Source organism: Gossypium hirsutum, chromosome D05 (assembly GCF_007990345.1).
Source record: "Gossypium hirsutum isolate 1008001.06 chromosome D05, Gossypium_hirsutum_v2.1, whole genome shotgun sequence".
Classification (NCBI taxonomy): domain Eukaryota; kingdom Viridiplantae; phylum Streptophyta; class Magnoliopsida; order Malvales; family Malvaceae; genus Gossypium; species Gossypium hirsutum.
In genome coordinates this window covers 58,567,677-58,583,420 of record NC_053441.1, presented here as the reverse complement: position 1 = coordinate 58,583,420, position 15,744 = coordinate 58,567,677, and the positions used below count along the sequence as shown (strand labels likewise).

The following is a 15,744-nucleotide window of genomic DNA, read 5'->3' as shown; positions in this document are numbered from 1 at the left end:
TCTAAAAATTTAAATTTAAATTTAATAAATTTTATTAAAGTTAGTCTAAAAATCTTTTTAAGTTAATTCCATTTAAAAGTAAATAGTAATTTTATTAAATTTAAAAGGAAGGTTTATAAGTATATAATAATATTAATAATAATCGAATATTGCATTTACAAATAAAGTTTAATTTTTTTATTAAATATTATTCACATTAAAAAAATAAAAAACCCAAATTACGCTCACACCACTTCGCAAGCCAAAATTTACACTTCTGCTACTGTCGCTGCCATTTCTGCTTTCAAGATTTTGGGGAAAATGCTGAAGTTAGGTGTTGAGCCTGATGTTGTAATTTTTTCAACATTGATTAGTGGGCTTTGTAATCAAACTAAGATTTCTGAGGCCGTTTGTATGTTCGATGAAATGACTGAAAAAGGGTATCAACCTAATTTGATTGTTTACAGTACAGTACTTAAGGGGTTGTCTAAGACCGGCAATACTGATAGAGCTGTTAGGTTTCTAAGGTTGATGGAAAGTAGAGGTTTTGAACCCAATATTGTAGCATATAGCACTGTCATTGACTGTCTTTGTAAGAACGGGTTGTTAAAGGAGGCTCTCGATCTCTTCTCCGAAGTCAAGGTTAAGGGCATTAGACCAAATATCATTACTTACACTTGCTTAATTCATGGTATGTGTAATTCGGGCCAGCAGGAGGAGGCAACAAGGTTCTTGAATGAAATGGTGATAACAATATTTCACTTGATATTGTCACATATACTTTATTGATTGATGCTCTTTGCAAGGAAGGAACGATTTCTAAAGCTTTAGAGACCGTTGACATGATGAGAAAGCAAGGCATTGAGCCTAATGTTGTCACGTATACTACAATGGTTGATGCACATTGCAAGGAAGGGATGGTCTCTGAAGCTGAGGATATTGTTGACGCAATGATAAAGCGAGGCATTGAGCCTGATGTTGTCACGTATAATACATTAGTTGATGCGCATTGCAAGGAAGGGATGGTCTTTGAAGCTGAGGATATTGTTGACGCAATGATAAAGCGAGAAATCGAGCCTGATGTTGTTACCTATAATATATTAGTTAATGGTCATTGCTTGCGGAACAAAATGGATAAAGCTAGAAGAGTTTTCAACTTGATGATTGAGAAGGGTTGTGCACCTGATATAGTTACTTACAACACCATGATCAATGGATATTGCAAAGCTAAGAGGTTAGACGAAGCAATGGAACTCTTTCATGAAATATCTCAAAAGGAACCAATCCCGGATACTGTCACATACAGCACTCTTATGCAGAGTATGTTTCAGTTAGGGAAAGTTTCAACTGCATGTGAACTTTTTAGAAAGATGCTTGCTTCCGGACAAGTTCCAGATATAGCGACCTGTTTGATTTTGCTGAATGGTTTAGGCAAAACAGGTCATATTGAGGAGGCATTGAAACTTTTTCAAGCAATGCGAAACGGTGGGTTGGAACTTGATATTGTCCCATATAATATCCTAATTGATGGGTTGTGCAAAGCTGGCCATATCGAATTTGCCAAGGAATTATTTCATCAACTCTCAGACAATGGTTTAAAACCGGATATTTACACATATTGTTTAATGATTAATGGAATGTGTAAAGAGGGATTGCCAGATGAAGCATACAGGTTGTTTGGGAGCATGGGAGATAATGACTGTTTGCCTAATAGCTGCTGTTATAATGTAATGATTCGGGGGTTCCTTTGCAACAGCTATACCTCAAAGGCAACACAACTTCTTACGGAAATGGTTGGTAAGGGCTTTTCTGCAGATATATTCACTGCCACCTTATTTATGGAGCTTATCATATTTTCTAACAAATCAATCTTGCTCTGAAATGTTTCGCAAATTGTGTAAAGATCATAACTTGCAAATGTGAATCAGTTTGTACATAACCATTGTACAGTGATAAAAGATTCCGGAAACTAGAATGAATTTTAGTGTCTATTTTCAATATTGTTGATTTTGTTCTGACTTTGTGTTGTAAGTGAGAATCTTGTTGGTGGTAATGGTAAGAACTTAGAGGAAAACCAATATCTGTAGCAATGACAATATCAGAATAATTTTCGGCTGCTCAGAACTTTTAACTCCAAGTGTGGAATTCAATCAAATTTGGGGTTTGTTTATTTGATTGAAAACATTTTCTGGAGAATGATTGTCGGAAAATAGTATGCTTTTCGGAAAAATGTAATATTTTCCTAATGATTTTATGTAAAACATTTTACAGTATTTAATAAGTTTTGTTGAACTCATTTTTCGGAAATTGTTTCAAGTGAAACAGATACAAGATAAATATTTTTATAACAGAAAAAAATATTTCTTTTCATTATTTAATTACCAAAACTATCGTAAAATAAAGTATTTATCTTTAATCAAACTTAGTTAACTTAATTATTTCTGTTGAATTATTGGTTATGATTACTGCAACTGCAACACACCTTCAAATGGCAGCACTGACGTTCAAATAGGCACAAAATACTGTTCTTTGATAGTCTAATAATCGCTGCAAATGATTTGCTGAATCTTCTTCGATGAAATGATAATGTAACTATCATCTCAATTAAACTCAACGATGCATCACCAATCTACAAAAAACATTTGAGATCGAAAGCACCTTGATTTTGCCAATGAATCTGCCATACCATTAGCATCTCTTCCACTTTTTCTAAACAGTACCTCATGAATGGACATCTTAATCTCATCAATGCTTGCAAAAATGTGCCAATATTTCCAAGGCCTAGATTTCTCATTGATACACTAAGTAAGCGCGACTATGGAGTCGGAGTCGACCATAAGCTTTTAGTCTTTAATCCATTAGGAGTCTTAAGAAGAAATGAAGAGTTAACTTAGTCACCATAATTTCAGCGAAATTAGAATCTTGGACGCATTAGGGACCTGAAACATAGCAATGACATGACCCTTCGAATTTCTAAAATCCACTCCACACCCCGTTGGGCCAAATTTACCTAAGGTTGAGCCATCATCGTTAAACTTTAACCAGCCTTCATTTGAAGGTTCCCAACTTGTCACACTCTTGGTATGATGGCTACGGATACTCCTTTCACAATCTCCCAGACACCCCCTCCCCCAACATTAACTTAACAAAATTCATACATTCTGGGAAGACTTTTATCCAATGCAAAGATCTTAATTTAACCAGAAAAAAATGTACTCTAAATTAAAATCTTTTCCTCTAAACATAGAATCATTTCTTGCACTCTAGATGGTCCACAAGGCAACCATAATAGACATCAACCACCAATTAAACAGAGGTTTAGACACCAACTTATCAAAGCATAACGAAGAAAGGATAAAATACCTCAGAATTTGTTAACTCGGGCACAGTTCAACAAAATGTGACTAACATCCTTAGATTCCAATTTGCACCAATGACTAACAACATGCTCATCCGAGATCGAAATGCCTCTATTTTTAAGGGAAGACATCATAGGAATCCTTTCCAAAATCACCAACCATGCAAAACATTGTATCTTAGGCGAAATGTTCAGGCTCCATAATATTTTATAATTGAAGGACAAAACATTGTATCACAATGCAAATTGCTCAATGACTTCAACTCCCAAATAAAAATGATTCATTCGAAAGAAAGAGCTCCACAACTGATGGTAAAATCTGCCATTTTGTGAATAATCCTTAGCTTTGGCGACTATATCCATAGCCAAAGCAAAAATTCTAGGATAACAATCTTTAAGAGCTCCACAATCACACCAACGATTAGAATCCATCCAAATCATTTGAACAATCCCATCTTCCACCTTTGCTAGTTTTGTTTTAAGTTAACATGATAAGATCAAGTCTCGAATCAACCATGTTGTTCCAATAGGGTCGGAAGCGTGTAAATTATTGTACTAAAAAATCACACAAAGTTCAATTCCCAGGGAAGAGAGGTGGATCACATGGATCTCTTAAATACCAAGTCTTTCCTTAGACAGAATATCCCTTCTATAGTAATTTAATAGCACAATTAAATACTACTATTATACCCTCAAATATTGAAAGAAAAATAGGACAAGAAAGAACACAAGAGATTTAACGAGGTTCGGTAAATTATACCTACGTCCTCGGGCTCTAACACCAGATGATAACTTTACTATCTCCAAAGTATTACAAACAAATAGAATTCCTTAAGAATTCTCAAATGGGAGAAGAGAGAAAACTAAGAGAGAAAGATTAGTTGGGATGGTTGAAATGAGAAATGGTTAGGCCTATTTATAGTTGAGGTTCAAGGACTAACTTGCAAATGGCCTAAAAAATTAGGGACCAAAATTGCAATTATCCCATTCAACTTTAAACAACTTGCCTATCACTTTTTTTCTTTCGGTGCCACTTGCACCTCCCATTTTTGACTTTTCAACAATCTCCACCTTGAAGATTTGATTAGGATAATCACATCTTCACACACTTCTTTCAACTCCCCAAATTCGATAAAGCTATCTTTTGTAGTGCCTCCAAATGCGCTCTCGAGCGCCATACACCTAAAGGTGCTCAAATTCTCAGGATGTTAATCAAGTTCAAACAATGATTAAACTTGATTGTTGTTACCCACTTGGTCATCATATCTGCGGGATTATCTGCTGTCGGAATCTTCTGAAGTAGAATTTTTCCTTTTTCAAATACTTCCCGCACAAAGTGATATCTTACGTCGATATGCTTGGTTCTTGAATGATAGACTTGATTTTTCGCTAAATTAATAGCACTCTGACTGTCACAATATAGACTAATGTGACTTTGAACAACTCCCAAGTCTTTCAATAATCCATTAAGCCAAATAGCCTCCTTAACAGCTTCTGTAACTGCCATATATTCTGCCTCTGTAGTAGACACAGCTACTGTAGACTGTAAGGTAGACTTCCAACTCACTGGGGCTTTCGCAAGAGTAAACAGATACCCCGTAGTTGAACGACGTTTATCTAAATCACCAGCAAAGTCGGAATCAACATATCCAACTACAAACTGACCAAGTGCTTTATCCTGTTCAAAAATTAAACCAACATCTACGGTTTTTCGAAGATACCGTAGAATCCATTTCACAGCTTGCCAATGTCATTTTCCAGGATCATGCATATACCTGCTCACAACTCCAACAGCTTGTGAAATGTCAGGCCTCGTACACACCATCGCATACATCAAACTCCCAACTGCATTAGCATATGGGACTTTCGCCATATATTCTCTTTCATCTTCAGTCTTCGGAGATAATTGAGCACTAAGTTTCAAATGAGAAGCAAGTGGGGTACTTATATGTTTTGTGTTTTCATTTACACCAAAACATTGTAATACCTTTTTCAGATATTGCTTCTGATTTAAACAGAGCTTGCCTCTCGGTCTATCTCTACTTATCTCCATGCCGAGAATCTTCTTGGCCTCACCTAGATCTTTCATCTCGAACTCTTGATTCAACTGAGCCTTCAGCTTATCTATCTCATTTTGGCTCTTTGAAGCGATTAACATATCATCAACATACAAGAGTAGATAAATGAAAGATCCGTCATGCAGCTTCTGCAAATATACACAATTGTCATATTTGCTTCTTGTGTACTTCTGCCTTCTCATAAAGCTATCAAATCGCTTGTACCACTGCATCGGGGATTGCTTCAATCCATATAGCGATTTGTTAAGCTTACAAAACCAATTTCTACCACCAGCATCTGTGTATCCTTCTGGCTGAGTCATATAGATCTCCTCTTCTAACTCACCATGCAAGAAAGCCGTCTTAACATCAAGTTGAGTTAGTTCCAAATTCAACTGTACTACCAAGGCCAACAAAATTCTAATGGAGGAATGCTTCACAACAGGGGAAAATACATCATTGTAGTCAATTCCCTCCTTCTGAGCGTAGCCTTTAGCTACCAATCTTGCCTTGTAGCGAATATCCTTCTTGCTAGGAGATCCATCTTTCTTTGCGAATACCCACTTGCATCCGATTGCCCTTTTACCTTTCGGTAATTGCGCCAATTCCCAAGTATTGTTCTTCAGGAGAGACTGCATTTCTTCATCCATGGCGCTTTTCCATTTATCACTTTCTAAGCTTTGCATTGCTTCTTGATAAGTGATAGGAATATTATCAACAACGGGAAGGGCGTAGGCCACCATATCAGTAAATCGAGCAGGTTTACGAATTTCTCTCCGTGGCCTTGCAACTGCAACTGGTTCTGGTGTACTAAGTGGTTCTTGGGTCAGAACCTCTTCAACCTCTAATTCCTCCATTGTGGCTGGAGAATTAGACTTATTAACTGGGCAAATCCCCATCTGCTCAAACTCCACCTGTTTTGGAGTACACTCCACCTGCTGTGGAGTATTGCTCGTCTGAATATCTTTATCTGCTACCTTTTTCAATGTGGCAAATTCATCAAAGGTAACATCTCTGCTACAGATCATTTTCTTTGTGCTTAAGCACCAAAGATGAAATCCCTTCACTCTAGAAGTGATTCCCATAAAGAGAGCTTTCTTTGCCCTCGGATCTAACTTTGACTCCTTCACATGGTAATATGCAGTGGATCCAAACACATGTAAGGAATCATAATCTGTAGCCGGTTTTCCAGACCATACCTCCATAGGAGTTTTTCTTTCTAATGCAGATGATGGCAAATGATTAACAAGATGGCCAGCGTATGTCACAGCCTCAGCCCAAAATTGCTTGCCCAACCCAGCATTGGACAACATACATTGAACTTTCTCAAGCAATGTTCGATTCATACGCTCTGCCAATCCATTCTGCTGTGGTGTATCCCTAACTGTGAGGTGTCGAACAATACCATACTCTTGGCACACATCGAAGAACGGATCACTTTTATATTCCCCTCCATTGTCCGTCCTAAGCCGCTTGATTTTCTTGCCAGTCTGGTTTTCGATCATAGTTTTCCATTTAAGAAAAACTCCAAGCACTTCATCTTTAGTTTTCATGGTATACACCCAAACTCTTCTGGAAAAGTCATCAACAAAAGTAACAAAGTAGTGTTTTCCTCCCAATGAAGGTGTCTTAGAAGGCCCCCACACATCTGAGTGAACATATTCCAAAATACCTTTTGTATTATGGATAGCAGTACCGAATTTCACTCTCTTTTGCTTTCCCAGAACACAATGCTCGCAAAATTTTAATTTGCAAGCCTTTGCACCTTTCAACAATCCTTGCTTTGCCAGAATTTGCAAGGATTTTTCGCTGGCATGTCCCAACTTCATATGCCACAACTGTATTGAGTCCAATTCTTTGTTGCCGGAAGCTGCAGCGACTGCTCCAATAACTGTACTACCTTGGTAGTAATACAAGTTATTTTTCCTGATGCCCTTCAATATCACAAGTGCGCCAGATGTCACTTTCAAAATCCCATCTCTCATAGTAACAACTGAACCATTGGATTCCAAGGCTCCCAATGAGATGAGATTTTTCTTCAAACTGGGCACGTACCGAACATTAGTCAGAACTCTAGTTGATCCATCTTGATTCTTTAATTGGATTGAACCTATCCCAACAGTTTTACAGGCATTGTCATTGCCCATATAAACAACTCCTCCATTTAGTTCTACTAAATCAGAGAACCACTCCCGGTTAGGGGACATATGATAGGTACAACCCGAATCCAATATCCACTCATCTGAATGGAACGACGATGATGATGCAACCAGTGATAGTTCAGAGTCACTAGTATCATGCTTAGCAACACAAGCATCTACAGCAGCTTTTCCCTTATTCTTCAGCTTTGGACAATTTTTCTTCCAGTGGCCTTTCTCATGACAAAAAGCACATTCATCTTTCCCGAGTCTGGACTTTGACTTTGATCTCCCCTTTTGAGTTTTCTTCCGAGTGTATGAACGACCTCGGACTACTAAAGCTTCTGTATCTCTGATTGAGTTTTTCTGTTTGTCCTTCTTTCTCTGTTCATAACTGTATAAGGCCGCACAGACTTCGCTCAGAGATATATCACTCCTGCCATGAAGTAGAGTAGTTTCTAGGAACTCAAACTCCTCAGGAAGTGACCCCAACAGCATCAAAGCCAAATCTTCATCTTTGAATGTCTCATCCATATTCAGCAAATCAGTGACTAACTGATTAAATTTGGTGATGTGATCATTCATTGTGGTACTTGGGACGTATGTGAAGCGAAACAGTCTTTTCTTCAAGTGGAGCTTATTTTGACTATTTTTCTTCAAAAAAATTTCTTCAAGTGCCACCCACAACTTATTTGCAGAAGTCTCCTTTGAAATAGCATACCTCTGCTATCGAGAAAGGCATGATCGAATTGTGCCACATGCCAACCGATTGATCGCCTTCCAATCTTTCTCCTGTACATCATCTGGTTTCTCTTCATCAATGGCAATGTCTAGACCCTGCTGAAAAAGGGCATCTAGAACCTCACTTTGCCACATACCAAAATGGCCTGTGCCATCAAAGATCTCCACGGCCAGTCTTGCATTTGCAATTGTCGGTCTTGTCCACATGGACGATGTTGAAGCTCCTACACCGACCGTTTTCTCCATAATCTTTCAATATACCTAAGGAAATCTTTTCTGATGTGGAAGATCAGTTTAAACTGCAACCACAGAGCATACTACGATTAATCTTCGGCTCTTGATACCACTTGTTGTTCCAATAGGGTCGGAAGCGTGTAAATTATTGTACTAAAAAATCACACAAAGTTCAATTCCCAGGGAAGAGAGGTGGATCACATAGATCTCTTAAATACCAAGTCTTTCCTTAGACAGAATATCCCTTCTATAGTAATTTAATAGCACAATTAAATACTACTATTATACCCTCAAATATTGAAAGAAAAATAGGACAAGAAAGAACACAAGAGATTTAACGAGGTTCGGTAAATTATACCTACGTCCTCGGGCTCTAACACCAGATGATAACTTTACTATCTCCAAAGTATTACAAACAAATAGAATTCCTTAAGAATTCTCAAATGGGAGAAGAGAGAAAACTAAGAGAGAAAGATTGGTTGGGATGGTTGAAATGAGAAATGGTTAGGCCTATTTATAGTTGAGGTTCAGGGACTAACTTGCAAATGGCCTAAAAAATTAGGGATCAAAATTGCAATTATCCCATTCAACTTTAAACAACTTGCCTATCACTTTTTTTCTTTCGGTGCCACTTGCACCTCCCATTTTTGACTTTTCAACAAACCACTAATTTCTTTACCAAACCACTTCTGAGTAAAACCAACTTCATTTAGTCGCAGATAAAGAGCACCTCAACAAGAATAAGAAATAAGAGAGAAGTCGCACCTCAAGCCTACTAACTTTTTCATGACTAAATTATCATCCACTTCAGTTGTCACCCGATTAATCTACTGACACTCCAAGTTTCCTCAACCTCCTTACGGATAAAATCCCTTCTCTTGATGAAATCGCTACCAAAAGAATACCTCATTAAATAATTCTTCTTTCCCTCTTGATTGATGCATATGCATGATAAAATACCATATACAAAATCAAAACCAGCTATAAGTGCCGCACAATACCATAATTTTTCCTACATAGAGCTGATTTTGCTAACCAATCAATACCATCATTGAACACCATGTAAATTTTATATTATTTTGTTCTACTAGATTCAAAATTACAACTATAGGTTGAACAAAATAAATATAACTACATGACAAAGTTGCAAACTCTATGGCTAGGATTGGAAGAAATTTAGGAATGGTGTTGAGTCTCTTTAAAAATTTGCCTAATGCTACTGCTAGTCTTATGCAGATAAAGGGTCGGTTTCTAGATGTGTAGAGAACTACAGTGATTCTAGTGCTTAGATTCTTATAAGCGTCTTTGGCAACCAAAGAAAAACTTTACGTTGACCTTAAACTAAATAATCAAAGCAAATGTTGTGGCAATATATATACATATATATGTTTAATGAGAAATGAGTGGAGCCTAAGCGGTTCAAGCCCTGTGACCAATACTAGCAGAACTCTTTTAACCTTACCAAGTTGAATGATAATTTTAATGAGAACCAAATTGTGTTCTTAAAGACGTTGAAAGTAAAGAAAAAATGTCAACCCATGTGATGCATGATGGTTAAGGGTGTTTATCGTCTGAAGTGTAGTTTGAGTTTGAGTCATGCTAATCCATTTTTATAAACCATTTTTATCAAAAATAATAAAAATATGTTTTTTTATTCTCTAATTTTCACATATTTTTATTTTCATTTTCAAAAATATTTTCTATTTTTTTATCCCAACATGTTTTCTTCACCATTTTCCAAGAAAATGAAAATGAAAACGGCCCTTCTTTCCTAAAAGAGTTTCCATTAGTGTTGTCTAAAGGGTGAATCAGTCATATTAGTCAGTCAGTATAGGAAATCTAGCGTATTCGTAATTATGAGTAGTAAGTATTCATTAGACCGAGTTATCAGTGCTATGTATGAAAGATGTTTAAATTCTATAGTATCCGTCAAATTTGAGTGTTTCACACTATATAGAAAAGGTTAACTAAAGTATAAGTTGTTTGTCAAGATAGAGTGTTCTCCTGGTATGTAATAAGGTTGCCTAGGTTAATTTAAGTCTTGATTTGTCCAAATAATCTGATAGTTGTCACTTCACTAGGAGAATCCGCCAAAGGTAGAATTCATATGAAGTTCATCTTAAAGATCCGCTAGTATGAGTATCTGCCAAGAGATATACATGTAAGTACACTTGTAACACCCCTATACCATGTTCGACTCAAGGAACCTGATATAGGAATATTACATTTGGTGCCAAATTAATTCTTGGCTAATTACTAATATATTTGAACATAAAAACGGACACTTGGAACATGCTTAATATTTTTTCTAAGTACATTCCATTCTATTCAAAATTTTAAAACATACCCTATTGTTATTTGAAGATGTGATGAGATGAAAGCTTGCAAACCCAAATTCAACTCTTCAAAAATTTCTGTACCTAATTTGCGCACGGAAACAAACCGTACGCTGAGTATACACCCAGTGGTATTACTATAATTCAAATACTTAAAGTAAAAACAATATATATATATACATTAAATCTTACCACTATTTTACCTTTAATAAATAATTTAATAATATGTATTTTAAATAGCTTCTCTTCGTTTTAACTTATATATCTTCTTACTATATCAATATACATTTCATGCATTTGATCAATAACCATTTCATAAAATCATTATTTCATATATTTCATTTCTATATCTCAACTCAATAACTTATTCTATTTCATATCTAAGACCTTACGTCGTTAGTCTTTCAATAACTATTTCAAATTCATTTCAATTTCCCATTCCATTTTAATAATTCATCCATTATTACTTCCATTGTCAATTCGTTCTTTTATAATCAATTTACAATTATAGTCTTTTAATACTCGATTCATACATTAAATCCATAAATAAATTTCAATAACTTGTATTCAATTAAAATTCAAATATTATTTCACTATTTCAAATCACTTTATTTTCATTATTATTATTATTATTATTTTGGAATTCACATATCATTTACCAATAACAATTCTCTTTTCATAAACCTTTGGTTCATGCATTTCAATTCATTATATCATTATCCATTTTATGGATAAATTATATACATTCAAATTATACCTACAATTATTCATAAATTTTCTCATACTTTAAATTGACTTGTTCAATAGTAACGATAAGCAATATTTCAAATCTTGTATCAAATTGAATTCATACCATATTTCACTATTTCAATTTCATTGCAATTTTTCAATCTCATTTCAATAGCTCGTTTCAATTCATATGCAATTCATACAATAGATCACTTATTCAATATCAATTCCTTTGCAATTTGTATCTACTAATATCATATGTCAAAAATTTAATCTTAATCAAATTATGAACCATGGGTTCATACCTTCAAATCTCATATCTCATATCTCAATTTCCAATTCACATATCAAATTCACATTTTCACTTTCTCATTTCTTTCCATAGCTCAATCAATCACATTTATTCAAATTTTCTCATTTTTACTTATTAAACAAATCATTTAATTTCTTTCAATTTTTGTCAATTCATTTATTTACCCCTATTAACAAGACTCAGACTTTGGCGGATACAGGGATCCAACCAAACACACCAGTACGACACATTGTGCCAAAAACGATACATAGTACCCGATCAGTATACGACACATAAGTGCATGATACGACACATAAAGTGCTTGAAACGACACATGGAGTGCCTGAAATACGACTCATAAAGTTCCTGATATACAACACATATAGTGCCTGATCGGCAAAGCCAATAAATCCCATACTCTTTCAAATCCTATGGCATGCCAACTATATCCGACTCAGCCCGACTAGTTAATAGGGTGTTCAAATCATTTTTCTATTTCAAATTTACTTTCGATTCAATCACAATTCAATTGAAATCTACTTTCCACTTTCTAATCAATATACAATTCAATACCAATACATATTTAAGATATTCACACATAATCATAATTTAATTCACTTTTATTCAATTCATATTTTTAATTCCTTTTCCAATCAAATTCAAATCAGTAATTATTTTTCAATCAATATACTTTTTAAATACTCACGTATTTTCTTTATTCAATTCAATTTGATTCAATTCAAATCAATTTTAATTTCCAATTTGTTCACATTCAACTTCAATAGCCATAAACATTTTTGAATCAATTTCATTCAAACCAATATTATCATTTCAATTGCTTACTTAATTTTACCTACCATGCATTTTAATTAAAATATAACAATTAATAATAAATAGATTTGAATTATAGTAATACAAACCATGATTCTCGTGTCTACTCCTCATCCACTTTTTCTTTTCCTTTCTTCATGGATGCCTTGGGTTCCTTGTTAGCTACGAAAATAATAATAATTTACACTATTAATTACAACATTAATTTATAATAATAATTGAATTCTATTCAATTTCTACCTCAATTTCAATTTAGTCTTAATTAAATTTTCTTATTTTTCTATTTCAATTCATACATTATTTCTACTCAATTTCCTACCAAATTCAACTTAACTATCTAATGTTCATGAATAAACCCTAATTTCAGATTTCTTTCAATTTAATCTTTCTAACACAAAACTTATAGCTTACTTTACAATTTAACCCCATTTATCAATTCTAACTAGAAATTATATCAATCAAACCCCTAATTCAACAATTTGTTTAACATGAATCATATTAAAAAATCTAAGAACTTTCAAAATTTTAACTTATATTCAACAAAACTTTGTTCTAAGACCTCTAAAACATCAAAATTAAGTAAAAAAGGACTTAATTGACTAACTAATTAAAGCTTTAAGCTTCAAAACCCTAATTTTTCCTTTTCCTTTTCCTTTTCCTTTTCTTCTCTCCTTTCCCCTGTTTCGAATTGCTCTCTGTTTCTTTTCTTCTTTGTTTTGTTTCTTTCCTTTATTTTACTTTATTATATATATTAGTTAATAATAATAATAATAATATAAATATCTATTTACTTAAAAAGTAATTGAATAAATATATTACAAGTCTACAAATACTATTATTATATTTGTATATTTTTATCACCACACACTTGGCTTTATTCTAATTCAATTCATAATATGATATTTATAATAAATTAATTTAATAATAGATATCTTTAGTTTTAGAATATAAGTAAATAAATAATTATACTACAAATGTTTACATATATTCATTACACATGTGTTTTATCATCACCATACACTTGTCCTTATTTTATTAACTATAATATAATTATTATAATTTAACATAATTAAATTTATAACTAATTTATTTATTTATATTAATTAAACAAACAAAAATTAGATTTTTGTTTTGTTTGACGCCTCAACTTATGCTAAATGGCTTATTTGTCATTTTGGTCCTTTTTATTTTCTTTTAATCTAAATTCAACTTTTACCCTTTATTCACTTTAGTCCTTTTTCCTAATTACTCTTAATTAAGCTAAATTCACTTAATTAGAACCTAATTAGACACACCACTAGTCTCATAAATATTTCTAATAATTAATTACGAACCCATTTCCCTAAGACGAGGCTCAGTATTGCACTTTTTCGATGCTTATGAATTTTGGGTCATTATATTTCTCCCCGCCTTAATAAATTTTGTCCTCGAATTTTACCTAAAAAGAAATGGGGGTACTGAAATCTCATAGTTTCTTCCGATTCCCAAATTGTTTCTTTTACACTATGACTTCTCCACAACACTTCCACTAATGAAACCTGTTTATTCCGTAACTCCTTTACCTTTCGAGCTAATATCTTCTGTCGCAATAATATGAGAAGGGTCTAATCGATATCTCTGTAGAATAAAAACATGAAAAATATCATGAATCTTTTGTAATTTCAGAGGCAATACTAAGCAATAGGCAACTGGCCCAACTCTTCCTATAATTTCTTACGGCTTAATAAAATGAGGACTCAATTTTTCTTTTCGACCTAATCTGAATATTTTCTTCTAAAACGATACTTTAAAATTATTTTGTCACCAATAGAATACTCAATATCCCGACGTTTTAAATCTGTATATGATTTCTATCTATTCGAGCTGCCTTTAGTCTATCTCGAATCTTCTTAACAATTTCCTCCGTTTCTTGGATAAATTCTAGCCCTATCATTTTTCTTTCATTCAATATATAGGAATACCGCACACCCTCATAATTTCCCGAATTTAAACTTCAATAAGTTTTTAAAGTAACCAATTAGTTCTGATTACTACAAAATGAGTTGATTTCGTAAGCCTATCAAAAACCACCCAAATAGCATTCTTTTTACTTGCTGATAAGCATAGTCCTGTTACAAATATAGCGACACAATTCCCATTTCCATTCGAGAATGTTAATAAACTCAATTAATCCGTAGGAACCTAATGCTCTACCTTAACTCATTGATAAGTCAAACATTTATCCACATGCTCGACCACATATTTTTTCACTCTTGACCACCAATAAAATTTTTGTAAATCGTAATATATTTTAGTTCTTCTAGAATGCAAAACAAAAGGTGTAACAACCCGATTTTGGGCCTAGTCGGAACAGTGGTTTCGGGACCACGAATCCGACGAAGAAAAATTTATTTTTCTTATATTTTTATGTTCTACGATTTCACGGAATGATTTTGTGAAAATTTCATTCGAAAATTTCGACGTTTGGGCACTCAATTTAGTCAAAATGACTAAATTGTAAAAAGTACAAAAGTTGAGTTCTACATGTTAGAGGTGTTCAATTGTTATGAAACTTTAAATTGGAGGTCCTTATATGGTAATTAGACCATTGGTTAAGTTGGTAGACAAAAATGGGCATGAGATAAGTGAAATAGGAAATTTTTAAGTTAGGGGCAATTTGGTAATCTAGTAATTAAAATGAATTAAAAGGGAAAAAGATGGAAAATTGGGCTCATCTTCTTCATTGGGACGAAATCAGCAAAGGGGGGAGCCATTGTTAGGGTTTTCAAGCTTCCAAGCTCCATATAAAGTGATTCTAAGCCCCGTTTTCAATGTTCTTTACATTTTTAGAGTCCTGGTAACTTGATTTTGCTTATTCTAGCAATAATTTAATCTAGGGTTTATATTTGGAAAAATACCCATATGTGAAATGTGTTTATTTTGATGTTTTATGGTAGAATATGAAGCTATAAATTATGTTAAGCAACTTTTGCTAAGCGATTTTGAGTGAAAACAAGTAAAACGACATAATCGATAAAAATACTAAATGTTCATAAGTAAGTGTTAGAGT

At 33.8% G+C, this 15,744-nt stretch overlaps 1 protein-coding gene across 1 annotated transcript; it reads left to right on the top strand.

The window, feature by feature from the left end:
- Positions 1-300: 300 nt before the first annotated feature.
- On the top strand, positions 301-1,859 carry LOC107902269 (pentatricopeptide repeat-containing protein At1g62930, chloroplastic). Its single transcript, XM_041092774.1, has 2 exons — positions 301-723; positions 786-1,859. Exons 1-2 carry the CDS (start codon positions 301-303, stop codon positions 1,857-1,859), a joined length of 1,497 nt encoding a protein of 498 aa, XP_040948708.1.
- Positions 1,860-15,744: the final 13,885 nt, after the last annotated feature.